This window comes from Serinus canaria, chromosome 7, assembly GCF_022539315.1.
Source record: "Serinus canaria isolate serCan28SL12 chromosome 7, serCan2020, whole genome shotgun sequence".
In the NCBI taxonomy this organism is placed as follows: domain Eukaryota; kingdom Metazoa; phylum Chordata; class Aves; order Passeriformes; family Fringillidae; genus Serinus; species Serinus canaria.
The window spans coordinates 21,853,130-21,878,045 of record NC_066321.1 but is presented as its reverse complement, the minus strand read 5'-3'; the positions used below and the strand labels follow the sequence as shown (position 1 = coordinate 21,878,045).

The 24,916-nt window shown below is 40.8% G+C and overlaps 1 protein-coding gene across 3 annotated transcripts; it reads left to right on the top strand.

The window, feature by feature from the left end:
* The first annotated feature begins 492 nt into the window (after positions 1–492).
* On the top strand, positions 493–23,278 carry NFE2L2 (NFE2 like bZIP transcription factor 2). 3 transcript variants are annotated; one of them, XM_030241636.2, is made up of 5 exons: positions 493–627; positions 17,950–18,219; positions 18,378–18,473; positions 18,823–19,002; positions 20,901–23,278. In XM_030241636.2, the coding sequence occupies exons 1-5, from the start codon at positions 598–600 to the stop codon at positions 22,104–22,106; spliced, it is 1,782 nt and encodes a 593-aa protein (XP_030097496.2). In that variant the 5' UTR covers positions 493–597; the 3' UTR covers positions 22,107–23,278. The 3 variants fall into 3 exon arrangements, with proteins under 3 accessions (XP_030097496.2, XP_030097497.2, XP_050832883.1); XM_030241637.2 differs by lacking the exon at positions 493–627 and adding an exon at positions 746–965; XM_050976926.1 differs by lacking the exon at positions 493–627 and adding an exon at positions 1,008–1,216.
* Positions 23,279–24,916: the final 1,638 nt, after the last annotated feature.

Sequence of the window (24,916 nt, the reverse complement as noted above, 5' to 3'; positions counted from 1 at the left end):
ATAGCCGGAATAGGTTCATAAAATGGTATCAGGACTAGTACCATTGCCACTCAGAGGGGAACCTCGCCCGGAGCTACCAATGCCAAACACCTGGTGCGCACAAACCCCGAATCTCCCTATCTCTGTTTCGGCTGGTTCGGTGGCTCGTTCGGGATCCCCTGCCCGGCAGCGGCAGCCGGCGCACAGAGGGCCGTACCCAGGGCTCTGCCGTGCCGCCGAGCTGCCCGCCGGGTTGCCGGCAGTGCTCCTGCTCCAGCGCCGAACTCACCGGCCTCGGCTGGAGCAGGGCCGCTCCTCCACTCACCGACGACACCCGGAGCAGGGGCTGCCCAGGGGCCGCAGGGGTTGGCCACTGGGCCGCGGGAGCGGTGAGCGCGGACGAGATGCCCGGCCCGGCCGTCGCCGCTGCCGGGAAAGCCGCCGCCTCCGCGGCTCCCGCGGCCGCTGAGTGGCTGCGCGGCCGGGCCGGGGCGGAGCGCGGGGGCGGCCGCCGTCCCGGGGCGGCCCCGTCCCCAAACAGCGCTGAGGGAAGCGGCGGGCGGTACCGAGCCAGCAGCCGCCGCACCGTGCCGACTCTCGCTGACCCGGCCCCGCGCCATGGAGATCGAGGCGGCCGCCGCCGCGCAGGTGAGAGCGGTGCCGCGGGCAGGCCCGGCAGGTGAGGGCGAGGGGCGGGGCGCCCGTCACGAGCCCGCGGAGCACGTGGCGCGGGCCCGCCCCCCGGAACGTGCTGAGTCACGGTAGGGGCGGGGCCACGCTGCCCGCGGGGGCCGGGCCGGGCCGGGGTCAGCGAGGGCCGCCCGCAGCCGCCGCCCGCAGCCTCGGGAGCGCGGGCAGGGCCAGGGGCCGGGGCCGCCCCCGAGGGAGCGGCTGGGGAGGCGCCGGTGCCGGAGGGGCTGTCCGAGCCGGGTACAGCCTCGAGTCGCTGCCCCCGGCGGGCCCGAGCGCGCCGGCTTCGCACTCGGGTGAGTTACCGCCGCTTGCCGCCGCCGCTGCTGCGGCCCGGGCCCGCTCCTGGGCTGTTACGTAACTACGGGCGGCTCCGGGTTCGCCTTGGGGTCCGGATCAGCCTGGCACGCGGAGCCCGAGCCGGGCTGCCCCGGCCGGGGGGCGCCCCGGCACCTCCGCCTGCTGGAAAGCCCCGGCGCGGCTTCGGACACTGAGCAGGCGGAGCCGGAGCGGCCTCTGCCAGGGCGAGTGTCCTGGAGGCTCAGAGGTGTTTGTGGTTTGTACTCGTGTGCTGTGGAGCCCCTTCTCTGGAAGCCTGGGGGAATTCAGTACTGTTGTGTTACAAACTAGTTGCACAAGAGCTGTGTGAATAACTGAAAACATAATTGAGCTCCATTATGAACTTATATAATTGTGCTTTTCTTGGGCTTTTGAAATAGAAGCATATCCTTATCAACAAAATGCTAGGTTTAAAGAAGTAATACTTAAAAATTGTTCTGGAAACTGCTTTAATTCTTTTCATACTGTAAAATTAAGTCTCAAGTGTTCTGATGCTCTTCTGCTGTGTGTTGGTATGCATATGCTATGCAATAGAGTTTCTTCTAATGCTGTCCATGCTTTAGGATATGTAAGTGGGTACTTCCTACAGGTGCTGTGACTTCAGCAGTATTGGATGTACCTTCTCCTGTTCGTTGGATAGTTCGAGTCTTGGGCTGCTTGTAACACTGCTTGGCCCATCTGTTTTTCTAGCCCTGGGTAGCACAGCCGTGACCTCCACCTTGCCTCCTCAGTTTGTTGGCAAATACTACAACAGAAATCACTGTCTTGGTTGGTGCTACGTAAGCACCCTGTGAATTTGGTTTTGCCTGTATTATCCAGGCACTTTCTGCCTTATTCCTGAGGTACTCTTGACAGACCAATTCCTGAGTATTTTATTCTGTGCCTTCTTCCCCAATCCACTGTGACTTCTCTTCCAGAAACCTCCCTTTTGTTACTCATTTGCCTGCTTTGTCAAGCCCTCTTTACTAAGCCACCTGTTGCACTTTTCCTATCTGAGCTCGGCAGCTGCTGATTGCTTCTCTTGCAGACCTAGCCTGAAAAGGCAGTGTGTTTTTTAGATAGCAACTTATCATCATCTTTGACATATATAGGCCTAAGTGTATGCATTAAATGGAAAATTCACATTCCCTGTACCATAAAATGTTCACTCAAAATAAACAAGGAGGATGCAATCTGCATTTAGTCCCTTAGATTTTGCAAGCCAGCAGATGGGAAGGGTGTTCTTAGTGTCTATGTGCCTGGCAGCAACAGTCATGGCAGTGAAGGTGAGTGTGTGGGGATTGATCAAACTCCTTAACTAGAGTATAAAACCTCCACTTTCAGCTCTGTACTTCTGGGAGAGTTAGCAAAACTATGGCCTGCAAAATTCCTGTAAAAAGTATTCCCTTGTTATACCTTTCTGCCTGGAAAGAGGATGCACCTTTATGTGCAGAGGTGAAATGGAATGTTGCCTACATGGACCACAAGCCATCCAAGAAAAAAGATTGCAGTGGAACAAGTGGTCTGGATGTTTCAAATCACACTTGAGAAGGCAGGACTTAGTAGCTTTTCTCTTCAGGAAATGTGAAGTTTTTGAAACTGTTTTCTGTAACCTTGTAAAAGCAAGACAGTTATTAAATTGTGAGCCTCACAACGAGAGGGCAAAAAGAATTCCCTTTCCAACACAATGAAACTGTGGGTTGCACTAGATTGGAAGTAAGACTAATTACAACAATTGGCAAAGCCAAGTGGACAAATAATTGAGTGTGCATGCTAGTGTACTAGGGTTTTTCTACCTAGAGAGCTGTCCTGAAGACTCTCCAGCTCAATTAGTGGGATCTCTTCAGCACAGAGGTCTTTAATGAGGAATTACACATTTTCTTTTTCTTGACCTGCTGTATTAAGTTGTCTATTGAGTGGGTTTATTTTTATTCTCTAATAGCCTCTCATTTCCACGTGAGGGTAGATTCTGTGGGAAAGTCAAACAGGTACTCCACTCAGGGCTGGCAGCAAATCTTAGCTTTGTGGGTTGTTGGGTTGGTTTTTTTGGTTTCTTGAAAATGAGATTTAATAACATTATTGAATAGGAATATGTATCTCTGTGGATGAAATTCAGAAATGCCCATATTCCTGAATATATTGTTATCTACTAAAATGTAGGACAAGTTTAGAGGAAGTACATGAGAGAGTATCACAAGTACTTCCTTAAGTAAAAATGCATTTATTTTGACATTTCCAGTAGTTCTGTGCTCACCTTGCTATTGAGCTGTATTGGTAGAGCTTTCTTTCCTTCGAAACTCATGAAAGACTATCTTTCAGTTAAGCCAGTGTTAGATATAATGCAATGTAGCATGTTTGGCTGAAATGAATGTAGCCTAGCAGGAGCTGATCTTGTCAGTCCATTCAGGAGAGCAGCTAATTGGATATTGTCATTAGTGTAGTAAATATCCATCATATGAATCCTATTCTGCAGCATGTCTTTAAAATGTGCCAAGAAATTAGAGTTGTATTGGAAACTGGGGGAAGTGCAAGTTCATTGTATCTCAGAAAACCTGACTGTCTGACTAAGAAATTAATATTTAGCACTCAAAGTTAGAGAAGAGATTGGCTATAAAAGTTTATTGGGGAATGTTTGAAAGAGACCAACCTGGAATAAAAAAGAACATCCATTGTAAGCAGAAGGCAGCTGGCTGTTCTTGTGTGCTTTAAAGAAGTTGAGATGTTTTTATAGGACTGTGTGGGTGGTTAGGAAGGTGAGGTTCACTTCCCGCTAATGTTCATGGGCAAGAATAAGTTTTGCCTGTATCTTACTTTATTCTTTTTTTTTTTTTTAATTGGAAAAATAGGGATGTTACTCATCCTGAATAAGAATGCTGTAGGTTATGTATAACCCTGAAAGACAAGGAAATGGTTGAAAATTACTATTGTATCTATTGTGCACCTGAATACTGGTTTGATTTCTTTTGCTTTCTTTACCTCCTAATTTTGCAAAGCAGAAAAATACCTGTTTGATTGGTACTGCTACTTCCGTGATCCTGACTTAAATGAATGTAGCCATAGCATCTTGAACATACTTATTTTGTTAGAAAAATGTCAGATACCTTTGTGGAGTATGCTGGGCTTTGTGAGGTGATGTTGAGGAACAGTAGAAGTGGAAGTACCCAAGCGAAGTATTTGTTCTGAGTAAAATCAATTCATGCTATTTCTTTCTAGAGTTTTTCAAACATGGTTGTAAAATTTTGTTGTATTTGCTCCTTCATAGCATTCAGAAAGTTCAAAACAGTGAAAGCTGTTGGGAGTGTGTCGCTGAAAGTTTTTGGAATGCAGCAGACTTTATAACGAGAATGACAAGAGTCAATTGCAGCCTCAGAAAAGGGTGAACAGGAGGGAGAAAGAAAATATGGGAAGTCCAGATGAAGATGCCAGCAAATGATGCCACATGTACCCATACCTGTAACACTGGGTGTGTGACTCATTGTGAAGAAATTAGTTTGATTTTTGTATCTTGAGCACTCCTTCTTTCTTTTTTTTTTCCTATTTACAATTATAAAGATAAGCTTTAAAATTACTAAACTATTCACTAAATTCAGGCCAGTTTGTGCAAGTGTGATGTATTTCCAATGATTGTCTTGGCTGAAGCCAGTGCAGTACAAGTTCAGGCAGTAACCCATTGGCATGAATTAAATATTAATCCCCTGCTGATTGAGTTGCAGCCAGCAAGAAGTCCTGCGAAGTCTCTGGGTTAATCGCCTGGTTAAAGTTTGCTTTGGCCTCCATCTCATTCTGACTCTAAGTAACCTATTATTTTAATGTAGCACATTCCTAGAAAACTTCAAAGGGTTTGAAGTCTGTTCAGTTTTCTGATCCAATATATTATACCAAAGTTGGACTTTGTGCCACAGAATGCTGCTTTAGGTGAAGGGGAAAGATATGACACCTTGGTCAGCTTAGTCCTTTCTCAGCAATAAACTGATTTAATTGGTTTGAAGACACTTCATTTGCTACCTCTGCAAGTCTTTCAGTATGACCAATGAGAAGTCATGGAGGAGGAGCTGGAAGTCATGACTTTGGATTTGTGTTATCCAAGGATGACTGATATACAGTGAACCACAGTGCCGCTCAGGGTTGCTCAACTGCCATTCTTTTATGGCATATTTGTATCATGAAGGTAAACAATTAAACCAGCGGTAAGAACTGAAGGCTGCAATGCTGTCTGTGGTGTATAAAACTGCTGAAAACAGTGGAAGGCTTATCTGGAACAGATACTGGAAAATGCCTTCAATTCAAGATAGGCACTGTGTACTTTTAGCTTTCCTACCCAGTAACTGCTTTCTGCATGGGAAAAGCAAAGCTACTGACAGTCATGTATTAACTGACAGCAGCGAGAATTTAATTATCTTATAGCACTTAAGCTTTTCTAAAGTAAAAGAGCCATGATACTGCTCTGTGCAGCACAGTAGTGAAGCAATCAGAGCAACACCTATTTTTCTGTATCTGTGATTTATGGATACATATTTTTTAATTTCTCTTTACTATTTAAAATAAGGAAATTAAAAAGTATATTCCCCATTATATTATCTTGTTTTAATATTCCTTTAGTTTTACTTTGACATGGGTGTCCCAACAGTGGCCATTTTAAATGGAAGCAAAGTCTCTCAGAACCATACGTTTAAATTAAGTATTAATTTGGCACCATACATTTAAATTAAATATTAATTTGGGTAACCAAGCAATCTGTAACAAATCTAGTACAGATAAGAGTTTAATTATTTGACTGCTTTGGAGAGGAGTGTTTGTCTTTATCTTATGAAGGATCTTCTGTTTTCTGTCTTTTGCCGTTTTGAATTCTTGGTGAAATATTTTCTCTGCTTTCTTTCAGTGACACATTGATTTTTTTTAATGTTACGTGTCAATACATTGTCTTTGTATTTGCCTCTTAATTTATATGTTAATATTCACTTTAATATTCACTTTGAAATACTTAGATTTTTGACATGTTGTTCTGGAGATCTTGGAAAGCTATTCGGAAATAATAAGACTGTTAATAGCTCAGAGTTAAGTTAGCATTGTCCTACCAGCAGAGTAAAATTGCTGTTCAGTAGTATATTACTAAACCCTAGCACAAGTACTAAGTGGCAAAGCTCTAGTAGAATGGGTATAGCTTAGAAATAATACTTATGTGGCTGCAATTTATGCACTACAGATACAGTTGAAGTTTTTTATTATGTCAGTTCAGATTTGTGATTTTGGCCTGATTAGCTGCAGTTTTTATACTGGGAAGAAGGAATATAAAACAGTGTTTATTTAGCAAAATTATTTGGAAGGTACTGTAGATGATTATTAATGTTTTCTATCTTTAAATGTAAACTAAACCTAAACCATTTCATAAGGTATGTCTTAGTTGTGGATGCCATTGCAGTACTGAGGGAGTTGAAACCACTCAATGTTGTACATGTCTTCCAGTTAGACTTTTAGCCTAACTTCTGCAGTATTATTATTAGCAATCTAGTTAAAAAAGAGAAGAGAAAGGGAAAGAAAGTTCCTTTAAGATTGAAGTTGCAGCAACAGAGTTGTGTAAGATCAGTTTGAAACCATCTCTTTAAAACCTTTTAAGGAAGTATCTTCTGTATTGCTATGAAATGTAAAGATATCACCTTTTCCCTCCATGCCCCCACTTCTGTCTTGCAGTTTCAAAGTTTAATTGCTGTTTGCTGTATTGATTTTACATGCTGTCTCTTGTAAGTATAACGAAAATTCCTCTCCTGGAGACAGCTTGCGAAACAAAGTTTGCATACTTGGGAAATTGACTCAGAAGGAGCTTGGTTGATAGTGTGCCTGTAAGAGGAGGTTTGTTTTATGATTAAGGGTGTGTCTATTTGCTGTGTTTGAAAATTAATACCTACAAAATGTTAAAGCAGTGACTTTTCAACAGCTGAGTTATGTGAAAAGTTGCTGTGACTTTGATTTGCTTCCTGCTCAGATCATCACCACTGTTTTGCTGTAAAGAACTGTGATAAAGAGATTATGGGGGTTTTTGTTTGTTTGAAAACTTGTGATAATATGAGTATCTTCCTACTTATTTCTGTAATTAGAGTGGAAAGCTTCCTGTGCTGCTTGGGCTCCCCATTGGGAGATCCCCATTCAGAATTCCCAGGCAGCATGTGGTTGGTGCAGGTCTGCCACTGGGAATGCTGCCTGCTCCCCCCATGTGAGAGGGCCAGTTTTAATGTCTGCTCTGCAGCCAGCCGCCTGGGTGGGGGCACTTCATCATTTCTTCTTTCTGCCTTCAGGAGCTGCTTGCCTGAGTTACATGCTGTTGGGTAAGAAGTCTGAATTTTGTTCTAAATCAGGGTATTTCCAGTTGGATTGCGTGCAGTTATGTGACCAGATGACGTGTTCCACAATCAGCTGGGTAGCAGAACAATGGACAAGAGAGGGTGGCAGGGATGAGTGGGTGGCTCTGAAGGCTGGTGCAGCTCAGCTCAGAAGGGTAAGAATTTCACATGCTTCATGGCTGGAAGAAGAACACAGAGACTGTAGCAGCAGAGGTCATCCAAGACCTGTCAGTAGGGCGATTCCACCCCATTTTGTGACACTAATGCTTGACATCACCACTATCACAGGAGGAGTCACTGATATGTCTGCACCAGTGCAGATAATTTAGTCATGTTCTACGTACAAGTGTACTGTAGATCCTGATGCAATCTGCTGTGAATTACTTGACATGAGATGCATGGACCTCTTTTCTGGTTTATGACACAGAATTATAGTTACACTTGGCTGTGTTTCTACTGTAAATAGGTCTTGAGATCTGTGTCATCTGAGGAATTTCTGGAAGATTGTCCCACTGATATTTGTAAAAGAAATCAAACAAACCTGAGTAAACTTTTGAAACAAGTAGGATTTAAGATGCCAAAGGATGAAAATAAAAGTAAGTCCCTAACAAAAATGGTGCTAGTAAAATAGCATAATATGAAAACCAGAACTTATGTTTGAATCTAAATTATGATTTCTGACAGCTGGTCTTCCAAATTATTCAAATTTAACTATTTGGTTATGGAAATGCACATCGTATTAATGTGTCTTATAGCTGTGTCACAGCTATAACATGGTTGTAACAGAGAAATACAGCACAGTGACTTCTGATACTGTGCTTTCTATTTTGGTTTTAGTATTTGAACTAGAATGTTATCAGGTTAATTCTTCAACTAGTATGAGTTGTTGTGGCCCAGTGAAATATTGTAGTGCCATGGAATCTTTTCTGGCTTGATTTGTAATCCTTTATCATCAATCACTTCAGGAGTCTAGTCTGTGCTGACCACTCTTGGGAGTCTTTGCTCAGCTGACACCTAGTGTGTACATCTCTAGACATCTTTCAAAGTGTATTTTTGTCTGCAAAGTGAAGAATGGAAAACCACTTAAATAATAAAACTGTTAATGGAGTGCTTCAGATTATTCTGAAACTGTCACTAAGGTCAGACCCACAGAGTTATCTAAATTTAGAATGAAGCTTGGGATGAGAGTTTTTGATAAAATGAGCTATGAGTTCTCCCGTATACTCCAAGGGGACAGACATGGAAAAAGCCCCAAGGAAGTGGTGGGCAGTGGAGGCTCTTGATTTGGACAGGAGGACAGTTAGTTATGGTTGAGTTTTGCAGTTTTGTTGCTCTTTTGAAGATACTGAGCATTACTTTGGCAAGAGGTATAAAACTATTTACCTGTTCTGGTTTATGCCTTGGAAGATGAATTAGATCCTTTTGCTTTCAGGATTTATAAATTGAAAAGTGAGTGTTGGGATACAGCACACAGACAAAGCTTTTGTTTTCTGCCCAGTTATTGTTCACTTGTTCAGTGGGTTTGCCTTTTTTAAGCAAAAGCTGTGATTTTGGACAGAAATGATAAATTGACATGTAGATGCCTGGCTTGTTGGCCCTTCCTGAGCTTTCTGTTTAGTTGTTTAACTTTGCAGGACCTTCATGTGAAAGAGATTGCTGAAGCCTTTGTGAGGGTTGATGATTTCTAGAGGCTTGTTTTTTGCAGATAAATGTGTGGATTACAAGTGCTTAAGAAAATTAGTAAAATCTACCCTTGCTTCATTCCATGGATAGAGGATAACTCAGGTATCTTGGTGTGGCTAGAGAAAAGGGAAAAGCTTTTCATGCAAATTAAATAATGATTTCTGTGATGCTTTGTGCAAATTTAGGCAGAGAGTTTTTGGTCAATAGTGCACGTTTGAATGGTGTTATTCTTGACTGAAGTATGTCACTAATGAAGGCTGTTTGCAGTGTCAAATAAAGCTCACAGTGCCATTTAACCATGAATTACTCTTTTGGAAAAATATTCCAGCACAGCTAAAATGTGCCCTTCTGGGTATCCTTTCTCAAATCTGTTATGATTCTGTACTGCCCAGTAGTGAGCAGTTGAATAGCAATGTATTTTTGGCCTCTTTTCTGGTTTGGTTTCTTTTCCCCTTGCAGAAACTAAATAAGAAGTGTGTTGGAGATTGAACACTGAAAAAAACTCCCACCCTGCTTGTTTAGTGAGAACTGTGCACTGACTGAGTTCCCAGCGCTGTCTGTATGGATTATGTATGTGAAAAGGGCATGGTAATTGCAGGACTGACTCACCATTTAACACCTGTGCCCCACGGACTCCAGTGGGAACTGTGTACCTATGTACTCTGGCAGATGTAGGCACATCTGGAGCAAACACTGTTCCCTGAAATAAAACCCTCTTCTTAAGCTTTTAGTCTTAAGATAGTGCTCCTGGCTGCTGAGGTGTTTGTGTGGAATTTCCTTGATGCAGCCACAGTGGCTGCCTGTGTTTCTGAAGGAGGCTGCTGGGTATGTGCTGGCAGGACACTGGGTGAAGCTCATTGCTTTCTAAATCACCCAGGCACTCCAGTTGCTTGCCACTGTAGTTTGGTCCCCAAACAACAATAACAAAGTAAGTTGCTTGTGAGATGAGTGGGGTGGAAGCTGACGAGACGTGTTAGAGTGGGCAGTGTCTGCATCCAGGCTGTGCTGCAGCTGTAATGACCCAGCTGGTGCTGTCTCTGTGACTTGCCCAGCCATCAGCAAAATGACAGCTGCAAATGGGGATTTTAAACTAAGATGCCAATGCAGTGAAAGTGTGTAGTACAAGAAAGATATAATCCTGGAGAATATGTGGGCCCTCAAACACACAGTTTTTGTGTTTGTTTGAAACATGCTTTTCTGAAAGGTGTGAAATCGAAACAGTGGCTAAGAGGTTATAACCCAAGATTTATACAAGCTCATGTTATTTTCAGTTTTTTAGGTTCTTTTCTCTGTTCCTATGTTCATTTTGCTTCCTGATTTGTTTGATTGGAGAAAAGAATTTGCAATAAGTTGACTGGATCATGTTTCTCAGATGACTGAGCCATTGTTATAAACAAATCCTCTTGTGTATAAACTAGTGAGTATCCTGTGGCAATGTCTGCAGAGTACATGTTTGGCTGGGTATAGCAGAATAGCTTAAAGATAATATTTTCTATATTGAACCTACAGTATTTGAAAAACAGTTACCTGTTAAACTAAAGTGGGATGCAAAAGCTTTTGTATTCCTGTGGTTAAAAGATCAGCAGTAGTTTTCTCATATTATTTGTTTACAAATAGTTTTTGTTGGTTTATAAATGACAAAATTCAATAACTGCCTGTTTCATTATGATGCTGTTTTAACTTGGGAAGGAAAAAAAACCCTCCAAACAAAAATAAAGGCATTAAAGTTGTATTTTGTTTAAAGAAGAGCTGTTCTATCTGAGATGGCTGCTGTTTGAATACCTTTCAAAATGGAGTTATGTGGTGCAGTACATGGTGATTAGACTGCAGCTATAAAGTCAGCCACAGCAAAATCACTCTCTTCACTTGTTGGGGCAGCACAGCAGAATTTAGTTGATGTATCAAGCAAAATCAAATAGACTAACGCACTCTGGGTAAACAATCCCGTATTTTTGCCAGCTTCCCAAGTTCATTATGCAGCTTGTGTAATAGATTGTAACTTGAATACATATTAACTATTTTGTGCTTATTGACTTAATTTTGTAATGCTGCTGATGCAAGATAAAGAATTAGCAAGTCAATAACTCTGTTAAGCTGAAAGAAGGATTCAGAATTGGAGTGTAAGGGACTGCAACACTACTAGCCAAATATACTGTGGAAAAGTGAAAATTGGATTTACATGATATAATTAAAACTGAAAAGGAAAAAGCAGAACCCATTTAACTAAAACAGCAAAGCTCTGAAAACATGTATGGCTCTCTGCTTTAGATGCAAATGCTTCAGAAAGCACTCTGGGATGTCAAGAGTTTTAGGCCTAAGTTTGAAGAAGTGGGATGACAACCATGGCCAATTTTAGCTTGTTCTGAGCAGCCATGGTAGCACTTGTAAATATGGGCATAATTCAGTTTATTTAAGAAAAGTTTATTGTAATCAGTTCACCATGTTAGACCTTACTCTGTCTTGTCTTTATGACTAAAGTAGAAATTAGGGAATTTGGAGCAGATAACAATGCATGATAGATCTGGTCCTCAGTACTAGAGGATAACATTGGAGAAATCAGGTACTGGACAAAGAAAATACGTACCAATGTCAAACTAAAGATTTTGCTTTCTGTAAGCCATGCAAATGAGACTGGATTTGGGATTTCAATTTTTTTTTAAAGTACGTTGAGGTGGGATCAGTCCAGACCCCATTCAGCCTCTGGAAACCAACACTCTATATTAAACTCTTACTAAACTATTTGAAACCCACCGTCTCAAATATGTATTGGTTAAACAATTTAGAAAAGCACAGCTGCTTCTGGAGTGTCTGAGATAGATCATGAAACAGTCTTCTGCTGAAAGATCTTCAGCACTGAGCAAGAGTCCCCTGATCTGTACTGTAAATGGTCACCTCAGAGCAGACCAGATGTGGTGGGAAAAGGACATAGATATTTGTTTCTGACTGTTGATGATGAGACTGAGCCAGAGAGGAGAGTGGTGCTCCTGCTGCTGTGCCCCAGGCTGGGAGGCATTTGCACATGCCCAGTATTTTAAGGAGTGTCAGGGAGGTGGGGATTGGTTGATTTTGCAGAATAAGAGAAGACTTGCCAGAGTGAAGAAGTAAGCTGTTGTGTGTCCTTCTTTTTCCTCTTCTTTGCTTTGTTTCTGATGCAGCTGTTTTCCTTTACCTACTTTGGTCTTGCTTTATTGCCAGAATTAGGATTTTGCAGGTTTTGGAATTTAAATAAAGTTAGTACATTAATGACTATAAACAGCCTTCATCAGCTATTTTTTATTGCAGTTACATTCTTGCTCATTTTATGTTCTTCAGGCATAAAGAAACTTGCCTTTTCACTGCACAGGGTCAAAAGACATATATACCTAATTTTTACAAGGTATATTTTCTCCCTGGCAGTTTGGAAAGCTTGCTTGCCATGGAATGCCTTCAAGAAAACCATCATGTTGAGAGCTGTACATAACTTACAAAATTAGCCTTTGTTGATACCATTCCTGGAAGATGACATTTCAGGTAAAATACATAAATAATCCACCTCTCAGAGGAGTTGTTTCTGGAGTGAGGGTTGGGAGAATGGGTGAGTAGTATCCAGAATTGTACTTTCAGCCAGGCAGACTCTACTTTCACCAAGCACCTTGTTTCCTTCCAGATTTCAAAAGGTCTTGGTGAAAAATATGAGATAGCAGACAGCTCTGCAGGGCAGTCAGGGCTTTGACCTGGTGTATTCACAAATCTCAGGCTGGTGTCAAGTGGCTTTGTTTGACAGCTGTCCATTCTGTCACCCTTCCAAACCCTGAATTCAGACATCTGAAATTGCTGTTGTACCCCTCTGCCCACCAGTGTAAGTAACTTCTGTCATTCCCTTTCCCCCATTCTTCTTGATTATTTTTAAAAAGTTTGGGTTTGGGCTAACTTTATCTGCTTTCTGTGCTTTCTTATGTGTCCAGAATTTTCTTCTGTAATTGTAAGAAACTTACCTTGAAAAATATTTAGAAAACAAAACAGTAGTTGTGGAGATGCCAGAGATTATCTGAAAACATTAAATTATTTATAAATACTTCTTAAAAATGACTTGAACAAAATCAGTTTCTTCAGAGAACAATGAGGTGAAAATCTTCAGCTGTTGCTTCCACTGAGCTTTTCTTAAGTGATAAGATGCTGCCAGTACAGCCTCACAAGCTCCTCTTGTACTTGCCTTATTACTTGATGGCCTCCTTTTTGTTCTTCTCTTGAAGTGTCTCAGGTCCTTGAGCCTGTCTGACATCCAACACATTTATTTTTTTATTAAAGCAGAAATGTAAGGTGTTTTTTTCTTCGTTCCTTTCACTTTCTGGAAAACATAAGTGGTAGGATAAGAAGTGAGGGATACTTTGCCCTGTCTCTTTCTGTGAGTAAGCTGTAGGAATGCTTCCCTGCTCCTCGTGCAGTGCTGGCCTGAGCTCCCTGCTGGATGCAGTAGCCATTGATTCTGTTGCTCTTCTGTTGACTCCTGCTGGCATGGGAAATCATCTGTTTTTGTGGGGTCAGGTGCTAACTTAGATCATGGCAAAGGAAAACAAATCCTTGTCTGGTGGGAGATTCTGCTCGTGTTATCTCAATTTATGGCGCAAATGGCATGACTGGAGAAGTAAATGCACAAACCTCACAGTGTGCTCTGTATCCAGGGAATAGCTTACAATGGGTTGAAGGTGCTGAGATTGTTTCTCTGCTTACACTTGGGCTGCTGGATGTTTCCATTCTAGCAGGGCTACCTGTAAATGGCTCATATTCCAAACAACACTAAAACAAGTCAGATAACCAGACAGGGATGAAACAAAAAATTAGCATTTTGTTTAAAACATGGAAGCCAGTCCATGAAAGTAACATGAAACAGGGTCTCTTTCCTTTGTTTACCCTTCTGCAAACATTTGCTTAGGAGCAATAAGAGTTAATTGTCAAACTTTACAATGTAGTCAGAGATTTTCTCATAAAATGTATAACAGACTCTGCCCAGATGGCAAATGCTGATATGTAAATCTAAAACATGAAAATTTCCATTGAGGGCCAGATGGTGGCTTAATGTGAATTGTTTAACATTTATGTTTATCTTATTAAAAGTGCCTTTATATGTCCAAACTAAGCTATCAATGTGGTTGGAAGAGCATATCACTAAATGAATGGAAAAATCAAACCATCAGTACAAGGCACCTCTTGCTTACATGGAACATGGGAAAGCAATAGTATCTTCTGTTGAGAGAAGTTGTTTCTCTGTCTTCAACAGTGTGAAGAAAATCAAACCAAAATCAAGCAAAATCAAATCACTGTCTGCTTGGGAAAAGCCTTAAACCCATACCATTTTCTCCCAAGTTAGAAGCGTTGGATGACAGTAACCCACAAGGTGAATCCCACAATGTGTTTGCCCTCGGCCGAGGCGCTGGTGTTCAGAGGGGAAGAGCTGAGCTGCAGGCGAGGGGGAAGTGCCGCGGCTGCAATCCCTCCTGGGCACGGGCCGGGCTCTTCCTGCAGCCCCTTGGCTCTGCCAAGCCCATCATTTCCTCTGATGCAATCCAAGAAGTTGCACAACGGAGGAAAGAACAAGTGGGTGCTTGTGGAGGCTGTCACATGAGGCTGTGCCTTTGCAGTAAATGTGTCTGATATTCAGGGAAGTGGTCAGCCTGGCTCTGGGTCAGATGAATCTTTCACAGGACTCTTGGTGCACGTGTTCCAGTTTAGAGGCCAGTCTGTGCTCACTTGTCCTTCCAAATGAGTCTTTCTGAGACCAGCACTTCATGTTGAGGCATCTAAAAACCAGCGGGTTGCTCTTGTACAGGAGAGGAGGGCACGTTTTAGTAGCTTTATTTTTAACACTCCAGGCATGGAGTACACAGTTACTTCTGGGATACTTCCACAGTAGAAGGGGAAAGTTGCTTCAGTGGTGAACCTAAGGTAGAATGCCTGCCTGTGTGGGTACCTCTGTGTATGTGTGTGCTGGTGTTCGACAGGGCAGTGAAATAAAGAGGAAGACTGTGGGGAGGCTAAAGCACCAAAATTGCAAAATATTTGTTTTAGAGTGCAAGGGTTTTTTTAGGAGTTCTGTGCCATTACCGCGTGCTTGTGGTTGTGATTCATCCCTCAGTGAATCACTTGTCAGCGTTGACTCCCTTAACTTTAACCTGAGGCTTTGGACTAATGACCAGAATACTTTTTTTCTTGAAAAGGGAAGTGTTACTAAAAGCATTGGTTGAAATTATAGATAAGTGTTAAGTGGCAGGTTAATATTTAAATTAGTGTGCTGTTACTATATATCAGCATATTGACCAGAAGAACACTTCCTCCATGTAGGCCATTTATGTTAAGAGTAATTAGTTGAACTGTTATTCAAAGTTAAGACTAATATTGCTGTATTTATGTACAACTTTTCAGACTGAAAATAGGAGGGCTCTTTTTCGGTTACATGGTGGTAACAAAAACAAAACAACTCATCCTTTTGGTTTTAAGCATCAGTAGCACAATTAAATAAAATTTAAAAGTGCGCCTGACAAGCAGTGCCCTCCAGGGTAGAGCATGGCCCTGTTTGGCAAAGCCCAGCTCTCTACTAGAGATAAGACCCTGACCTAAATATGGTCACTTGAAGAATAGTGACAGGAGCCAATCAGTACTGTTGTATTTGTCAAACAACATCTCAAGATCCTGACAATCTTGATAAGTATGCAAGCATGTTCATTCAAAAAAGAATCCTGAACTGACTGCTGCACACAGAAAGTGCAACAGCATTTTCTTTGGTCAGCTGGTGTCTTAGGAGACATCTCATCCCACGAAGGAGGCAGCACCCAAAGCTACTTACTTTGATAATGAATGTTGCCATTAGAATGGCTGAAAAAGGTAATAGCTAGGTCTTATGTTTTTGTGCTAAGGCTACATGGATTTTCTTCTTAAGGAAAATGTGTTTTGCTTTCTGTAGCTACAGAAAGAAAAAATTTTGCTTTTCATGGTTTAACCTGAAACTGAGCACCAGTTCTGATATTTTTGTGCATTATATATACACATGCACAAAAAAAATCCTTTGAGTCACATTTTTAATGGTGCTTTGCAAATGAATAATTCAGAAGTGAGCCCTAAAATCCAGATCCTGCAGTTTTATCCAGAACATATTGCAAATGCTCAGAGACTAGGAAACACTTTTGGATCTGCTGCAGAAGGAGACACTGAGCAGCTGGTAAACTACTGGCCCTTAATGAAGCTCTACCATATTGCAGTATCTGCAATTACTGCAGAACTTAATTAGTTCATTTTACCCTGCCAATCTGGAAAGACCAAACATTGTCTTGGGCAGCCACTGTAATAATTTCAGCTTCTTCATTGCTGGCCATTAAAGCCGAGTTTGGTCTCTCCCAGCAAGGTGTATTAAATATGTTTTAGATTTGGAAGTGCCTGCGTTGTGTTACTCAAAGATATTTTATGTAATTACCCAATTTTAGTAAAAATACCTTTTTTTAGTTATGAGTAGAAGTCATTCATGCCATGTGGAATGAGGACACTGAATTGGTTTGTTCAGATGTGGACTTGGCCTAAAGCTTTTTGCCATAGCTGTTGTACAGATGTGATCATGTTGAATGGCAGTATGAGCTGTCATTCAGGTTACTTTGCTTCTCTATTTGAAAATAACCTTCGGAAGGAAGGGAATATTTTAATTAGATATGATGGCAAAAAATTTTATCTTGGGTGTAGAGCTGCTGAGTGGATTAGGAAGGTTCTGTTTAAATGAAATGCAGTGTTTGGTGTATGACTTGTACAGGGTTAATCTGATGAGGATGCCCAGCACTGAACATTAGTTTCACATGCTGCCCTAAAGGGTAATTTTAAGCATAATAAAATGTGATGTAAAATCAAAAACTTCCAGGCACCAGCTAAATGGTTGGCATTTACCCATCTGAGAGATGTGGCTAGCAAGTCTTAAACTTCTGCATCAGCAGGCATAGACAAATTGATACATTTTGAGTGTTAGTTTGTTTTCTTCATAGAAGAAAATATCCTAGACTTCAGCCCTAAGAACATTGACTATTTGAACAGTAAAAAACTAAAACAAAAGAATCTATTAACCCCCTAGCCGTCCCCCCCCCCCCCATAAAAAGCCTTGATGCAATAAATTAAAAGTAACTGTAGCCAGAGCAAATATTATTAAGCAATTGCTCTTTCCTAAATAGCAGAATTCCATTTGGACTCTGATGAGCCAGGGGCCAACTCATTAACAGTACTTGAGACCCTGCAACCACTGTTTATACTCAGCTGCTCCAAACCAGCCACATTTAGAACACAAACACAGACTATGCTTTAAATTACAATTTCTTACTAATAGTCTTAATAATTGTCTTTAGTGCTAGTTTATGCCACTCAGTGTCTCTGAAACCAGATTCTCTTGCAGCTCCGAAGCTCTGTTCTGCTGATCTTTAAGAGTAATACCAGAATGGAGCATTAATATTCCAAAATACATTTTGCAGTATATATTACTATTATAGTTACTTCAGGAAGCTTCTGTCATGTTTTTAGTCAGTTTTTGCAGTTTTACAAGAGCATGTGAAAAAAAAATTACATGGTCAAACTTCTCAATTTCTTTGTTTTCTCCTAAAAATTACTTTCTTTGTGCCAAATTCATTCTGCATCTTCATGTTTCCTATGGGACAAATCAAAACCAAATATATTTATGCTCTGGCTAGTTCCTTACCACTTGTAATAAATTCTTGGTTTCTGTGAGCCTCTGTGTGGGCCACAGGAAGCAAACCACCAGATCACACACTCCAGAAAGGTCATATATAGAGCCATGTTTTATTTTGGCAATTTTGTAGGATTAAGTGAATAAGCTTCATTTACATGAGTCTACCCATTTGAAACAGAGATTTAAAGCTTTGCTGTTGTTCTAGACCAGTTCTGCCTGGGAGGAACTTGCTCAAAAAAAGCATTTCTGTTGCAGGACATGAACTTGATTGACATCCTTTGGAGGCAAGATATAGACCTTGGGGCAAGACGTGAAGTTTTTGATTCTAGGCAGCGGCAGAAGGAGTATGAACTTGAGAAGCAGAAGAAACTTGAAAAGGAAAGACAAGAGCAGCTCCAAAAAGAGCAGGAGGAAGCCTTGCTGGCTCAGCTGGAGTTAGACGAAGAGACAGGTGAATTTGTTCCTGTGCAGCCAGCTCAGTGCATTCAGTCAGAAAATACTGAGCCACCAGTTGCCTTCTCTCAGGTAAACTCCAGTGGTTTGAGTGTGTTTAACCCTGCTTCCATTCACAGGAAGGCATAAAGCTAGGGGCTGCCTGAAATGAATTTGCATGTGTTGCTGTAATGGAAGATCTTCTGTTACTCAAAGATGCAGTAACCTTTTTTCATAACTTTCCTATTTAGACCACAGAGCCTTCAAAACCAGAAGCAGAGGCCTTGTCCTTTGATGACTGTATGCAGCTCTTGGCAGAAGCATTCCCGTTTATAGATGAGCATGAGGTAAAAATGCACAGTTCAGTGGTTTCGTGGGTGGTTTTCCACAGGGTCAGTCTCATGTCTTCTCTGACTAAGATTTGTCTTCACCATAAGACTAATTTGTGATCTGAGTTTTCTCCTCAAGCTGGTTCCAGCTGGTGTAAAGCAGTGAGTAGGCTTGAGCCTATTTTTAGAATATTCCATTATATTAAAAATAAATGCTTTCCTTAAGAAACACCTGTTCTGCAGAAATGGTGCAGAACTCCAAAAACTAGGTTTTTGCTTTGGCAAATGCACATCTTGGTTTTTTGAGTGGGTTTTGTAGTTATCATTTTTTTGTTCGGCTTTTTAATTATTTGTTTAAACCCTTCAGGCTTCTACAGCTGCATTTCAGTCACTGGTTCCTGCTCAGGTCAATAGCAATCCAGCCTTTGTTTCCTCTGATCAAACTCAGCCACCTGAATCCCCTGATCTAGTACAACCCACTGATGCAGAGAATATGCAGAACATAGAGCAAGTTTGGGAAGAATTACTGTCCCTTTCAGAGTTACAGGTTAGTATATAACAAGCACCTGAAAAACAAAGCATCTTATTTTTGGAGGACTATAGTACTATGGAGAAGGCAGTACAATAGCATCTGAACAGATGCTGACTATAACTTGGTTTCTACACCTGTAGGGTGTTTATAAGTCAATATAAGCTTTATTTTTTTTCAAAAAGAATATATTTAAAAACATGTAGAAAGTATGAAATGAGTTGTTTATGGATAAGCCTTAATGAAACACTTGTCAGTCAGGAGTTCCTCATGTTCAGCAAGTCACTGTTTGCCTCTGTGTGATACCGCATAACCATCAATAAAATGCAGCTGCTCAAAAATGGACAGTTCTGAGTCATGGATCTACAACAGGAATTGTTTTCACTAGTGTTTCTGTAAATGTTGGGGGGCTTTTTGGCAGTGTCCAGTTGTGTGAATATGGTTACTTTTGCATTCAACTTTTATCTAAGGAAAAAGTTTTTTAAAGGTGACAATATTTAGGTACACAAAAGAGTCAGGTATATTTATATGAATGCTGTTCATACATAGTCAGTAAGAACAACTTGTGTAATGTACATGAACTGGATATTTCAAAGGAACAAAAGGGTCACTTTGCTAACACAGAGAATATGTAGGCATTTTAATTCTATGTTTATATTTCTGTTCTCCTTGTATTTGATTATAAAATTGAATACATTTATTTTCACATATATTACTGTAGGATGTCATCATGCTTTCCAGCATGCTCCTGCCCTCCTTTATGCTATTAATACAAGAGATGATTGCTTGGTGGAGTGCCCATAAATCTGAATCCTATTTCAAAAAACTAAAGCAAAAATTGGCAGGAGCTGATGTTCTCCCTCTTCCCTTTGTCTTTTTATATATTTTAAATTCTTCTAGTTTTCTAACCTGATTACTGTGTTAGGCTTAAAGGCCCCACATAAGTAACAAAGGCAATTGGCTGTGAAAAGGCAGGAGTGATGGTGAAAATACATTAATAAACCAAACCAAAATAATGTATTGCAGTAATTCTGAATAGTAATGGAGTAATTTTCTTGGAAAAAAAAAAAGATAATTAAAATGAGGGCACTGCCTTTTACAAATTATGTTCAGAGAAATGGAAAAATAGAGCTCTCACATTGAAAATTTTATCTTAAGTCCTGAACAACCTCTAGTTAAGTTATTCCTGGGGGACAGCAGTCTTGCTTATTTCAGCTTCAGTTAGGCAACTGCCAGCTCATTATAAAGTTGTTCTTGTAGCCAGTGAAAGCCCATCAGTGGAGCAGTGTGACACTCACACTGGTGTTAGCCAGCTGAACTAATGTGTTTGCCTGGCTCCATGTTAGCACTCTTCATACTTCAGCAAGAATTACATTGCTCTGTGCTGAAAGCTCCTTCATTCAGTAAATCCTAGAAGAATCTTAGTTTTGAGGAACCGTGACATGAGAGTAATAGTGCTAGAAGTCATTGTTTGCTGTACATGCTCATTAAGTCTCATTCAGGAATTTTACATTTCTGTACTCGTGCCATTTCTAGCAGTGGTGCTTTGTGAGAAGTTCAGACCTGGCAGCTCCAGGATCCCCAGTAGCTATTACCAGAACAGGAGGGCTCCATGCAATTTCCAGAACACTTTGGAATGGGTGTCTTCAGCATCTTGCTCTGAGCCTGAGAGGCTCTGCTCTTACTCTAAAATGCTTTGTCCAGAACAAGTTGTGCTGTGCCCTTGCTTTGGTATCTGTCCGCTTCGATTGCCTCTTCATAGCACAAGGGTGCTGTAGTCATCTAGACTGCTGCAACAGTGTTATAAAACCCCTTTATGTCCATGTTGATTGCTATTTAATGCTTTTGGGTTGTAGAAAAGGATTGTATCAATTGCAGATGTGTTGCTCAACTTCTCCCTTGCATTCCCCATCTAGTGCCTGAACATTGAAAATGATAACCTGGCTGAGGTGAGCACAGTCCCGAGCCCTGAAACCAAGCCAGCAGAGATGCACAGCAGCTGCAGTTACTGCAGCTCGTTACCCATGCTGAAAAAAGATGTTAACTGCAGTCCAGATTTCCTGGATGGTATAGAGGGCCCCTTCTCGGGCATTTTGCCACCAGAAGACACCAGCCAGCTGAGTGTGAACTCTTTAAATGACACATCCCCTTCAAACCCTGATTTCTGTGAGGATTTCTACACCACGTTTATTGATACAAAGGTGAACGGTGATGCAGCAGCAACGAACACTATCAGTCAATCCCTGGCAGAGATTCTAAGTGAACCTATTGATCTTTCTGACTTTGCACTGTGTAAAGCTTTTAATGGTGACTACTCAGGGACCAGAGCAGAATGTAACGATTCGGACTCTGGTATTTCACTGAATGCAAGTTCCAGCGTAGCATCGCCGGAACACTCTGTGGAATCATCTGCCTGTGCAGATAAGACTTTGGGTTGCAGCGATTCTGAAATGGAAGACACGGATAGCACTCCTGGAAGTATGCTGCAGAGCAGTGCTGCTGTGTACTCTTTGCACCTCCAGGATCAAGTGTTTTCTGCCTTAGGGCCGAGCACTCAAACAAGTTTGCCACGTACAGCCACGCCAAAGAAAGAACCCCCTCCTGCTCCTGGCCAACCCAAAGTTCCCTTCACAAAAGATAAACCTCCAGGCCGCCCTGATGCTCATCTCACGAGAGATGAGCAAAGAGCAAGAGCTCTGCAGATCCCTTTTCCTGTTGAAAAAATCATCAATCTCCCTGTTGCGGACTTCAGCGAAATGATGTCTAAGGAGCAGTTCAATGAAGCCCAGCTTACACTCATTCGAGATATTCGCAGGAGAGGCAAGAACAAAGTGGCTGCTCAAAATTGCCGTAAAAGAAAACTGGAAAATATAGTAGAACTGGAGCATGATTTGAGTAACCTAAAAGATGAGAAAGAAAAACTGCTTAAGGAAAAAGGAGAGCATGACAGAAGCCTTCATCAAATGAAAAAGCAACTCACCACCTTGTACCTCGAGGTCTTCAGCATGCTACGTGATGAAGATGGAAAGCCTTACTCTCCTAGTGAATATTCACTGCAGCAAACTAGAGATGGCAATGTCTTTCTTGTTCCTAAGAGCAGGCAGTCAGGGACTAAACTTTGAAGGGCAGTTCAGCTCACTCCTGTTCTCTGAGTTTCTAGTTTTGTATCATGATAGTTTTTACTGTGAGGTGGAATGCAGAATTAAGTAATATTTGCCAAGTCTATGCAATGATAATTTTAAAGTTGTTAATTAGTTTATGGAAAATGCAGGTTGAAGATTAATCACATAATGCAGATGGGCATATACAAAATTTTTAATCTGACTTTAACAGACATTTCCTTCTTATAGCACCACTTTGACTAGTTTCCATATATATGTAAATATTTAAATATGCCGTATTTATATACTGTTCCTATCTATTGTTACATTCATAGATTTTATATATATATATATATATATATAAAATGATTTTAGCCTTCTGAATATAATTTCTTGCAAGACAACCAGGATGGCTTCATATATTTTTTATAAATATGCAATAGTGTTCCCCATTTTTCTTGCACATTTATACTTGCTTTATATTTAATATATTAATTTAGTAAAAAGTTGACACTCAGTGTTTGATTTTGCCTTATCAGCTCATTAAACTTAACTACTTCATACACATTTATTTCCTTAAAGGAGAGAAATCCTTGCTAGTTTTCCAAGGCTAAGTCTTCCTGTAGCGTAATTATCAATCACATTGCAGTGCCAGCGTTACTAATGCTTCATTCAGCTTCATTTCAATAACCTTTGGAAAGACGATGTAACACAAACTTTCAAGTCTATGCTAAACTCACATTTTTTGTTTTCCTCCTTGAACACTATGTAAATTCATGAGATCTTTTTTCCAAAGGCATTTAAAATCTGTTAAAGCATGGCCAGCATTATGCCTTTTTCCAGCTAAAATTTCTGTAGGCTTTTGAGCAATTCTCCTAGAAATACACTACTGTGCCTCTGACTTCAGTCAATGAGCATCACCTCTCCCTGCTGTTACTTTGGTGCTTATGGAAAACTGCATACTAGCAGCCATCCACCTGCCCTGTTTGGAATCTCTGCTCAGTGAATTGAAAAGCTTTGTGGAGTTTAAATTATGATTTATAAAAGAGTAAAAAATGGGCAAATAAATAGCATGATTTTGTTTACTACTCAAAAGAATTTATTGCACTTGATTGTTTTGGATTTTTTCAATGCTGAAAATGTATAATTTGTAAGACATGTTGATCTGAACATTAAAAACTACTTCATCCCTGTGCAAGTTCTCAAAGGCATGCTTGATCTGAAATGATTTTTTTCTTGCCACTGATGGTCCATATTATGGGTGGGCACTGGGGGAATGCAAGACACTGCTGCCACTTAAAGCAAGAGGACTAATCCATATTTGAAGATGGCTATTTTAGAGCATAGGCATCAAGAAGCACACCCAGCCATGGCCCCAGACAGTCAACACTGATACACAGGAACTCTTAAATACATGCAGGGGCTGATGGCAAAGCACAGAGGACCTAAAACACTGCTGGGTTCCCCTTGCCATTAACTATGCTATCAAATGTCTGTCAGAGAAAATTCTCTCTACAGCTGCACTATAAATACTTTTAATTAGAAATTGGCTATAAAACAGACATCTCAGTAAACTCCTGCCCTGCACTTTGATTTGTTCCTTAATTTCTCTAACGTGAAAGCCAAACAGCACTCTTACAGCCTTTGCAGGCACTGCTGTATTTGTACCATCCATTCGTGTTAAACATTATACAAAGACACTTCTTCCATTACCAAAACAAACATGCAACAACAAAAAACCTGCAGTTAATGCAGCAGCCTTGTTTGAATTTCATCAGGTGAAGAATCAGTCTAAAGTAACTTGGTTTGTGACAACTTGTGCATTCAGTTTAAACCAGTGTTCTTCACATCATCACCACAGTGCATGCTGCTCTCACATCAAACCCCCCAGTATCATCGAGGAAAAAAATCCACATTACTCATATATATAAAACTATCAGATTGCAAACTATAACCTTCATTTTGTTACTATTATTACTGAGGTACAGTGTGCTCCCAAATCTGAGTGACTAGTGACATTGCCAAGTCAAAAGCCTCACACTGCTGACCTCATACACTGACAAGCTGCCACGTAGAGACCATTTGTTTCTTGATCAAAACATTCAATTTTAAAACTATTAAGAATAAAGCTGAAAAGCTGGCCTGAACCAAGGGTTTTTGGCTTGCAGTCTCAAACTGGAAAGATAATCCTGTAAGAAAATGTGTTGCAATAAATGTAGACCACTTAGTGTTCTTCACAGCACTAAAAAAAGGTGATGCCAACGCATTTTAGATTGTAAGTCATTGACAATATACACTTTATTCTGATACAGAATTGAATTATTTTAACAAATTTTAATCCATTATGGACTATACTGAAATTTTAAATTTCCATGCTATTTTAAGTTGATTAACCACAAGTTTCAAGATGTCAGCACACTAGCAGCATTGCTCTTGAAGTCTTTGCCAGTTATACCATTTTATTCTGTTTCCAATCTTGCAGTATTATCTTCTACATGAAGGCCATTTTTTCTTCAGTGGAGATACTTGGATTACTTTAGTTCAGGAAAAGCTAACAGAGAGAGATGTCAACCTGTAGCACCCACAGCAGAAAAAGAATCATCCATCAGATATGCGAATTTCAATGATATTCAAGATCTTACATGCTCCACACAATTTTAAGATACACACACTTGTCAGAGACCACAGAGTGATTTATGAATATTCCACCTCAGTGTAGACAGTACATGAAAACCACGGTAATGTCTTAAACTAGGACCCAAAGACAGCACGTCAACATCACACAATCCACAATGCTTGAAAAGATGAGGAACTGGAAGTATTGAAAAGAT

Bases quoted from the DNA above. Each gene is read 5' to 3' on its own strand.
- NFE2L2 (XM_030241636.2), top strand. From the start codon at position 598: ATGGAGATCGAGGCGGCCGCCGCCGCGCAG. The intron at 18,220-18,377 runs GTAAACTCCAGT...TTTCCTATTTAG, and splicing joins CACCAGTTGCCTTCTCTCAG to ACCACAGAGCCTTCAAAACC. The intron at 18,474-18,822 runs GTAAAAATGCAC...TAAACCCTTCAG, and splicing joins CGTTTATAGATGAGCATGAG to GCTTCTACAGCTGCATTTCA.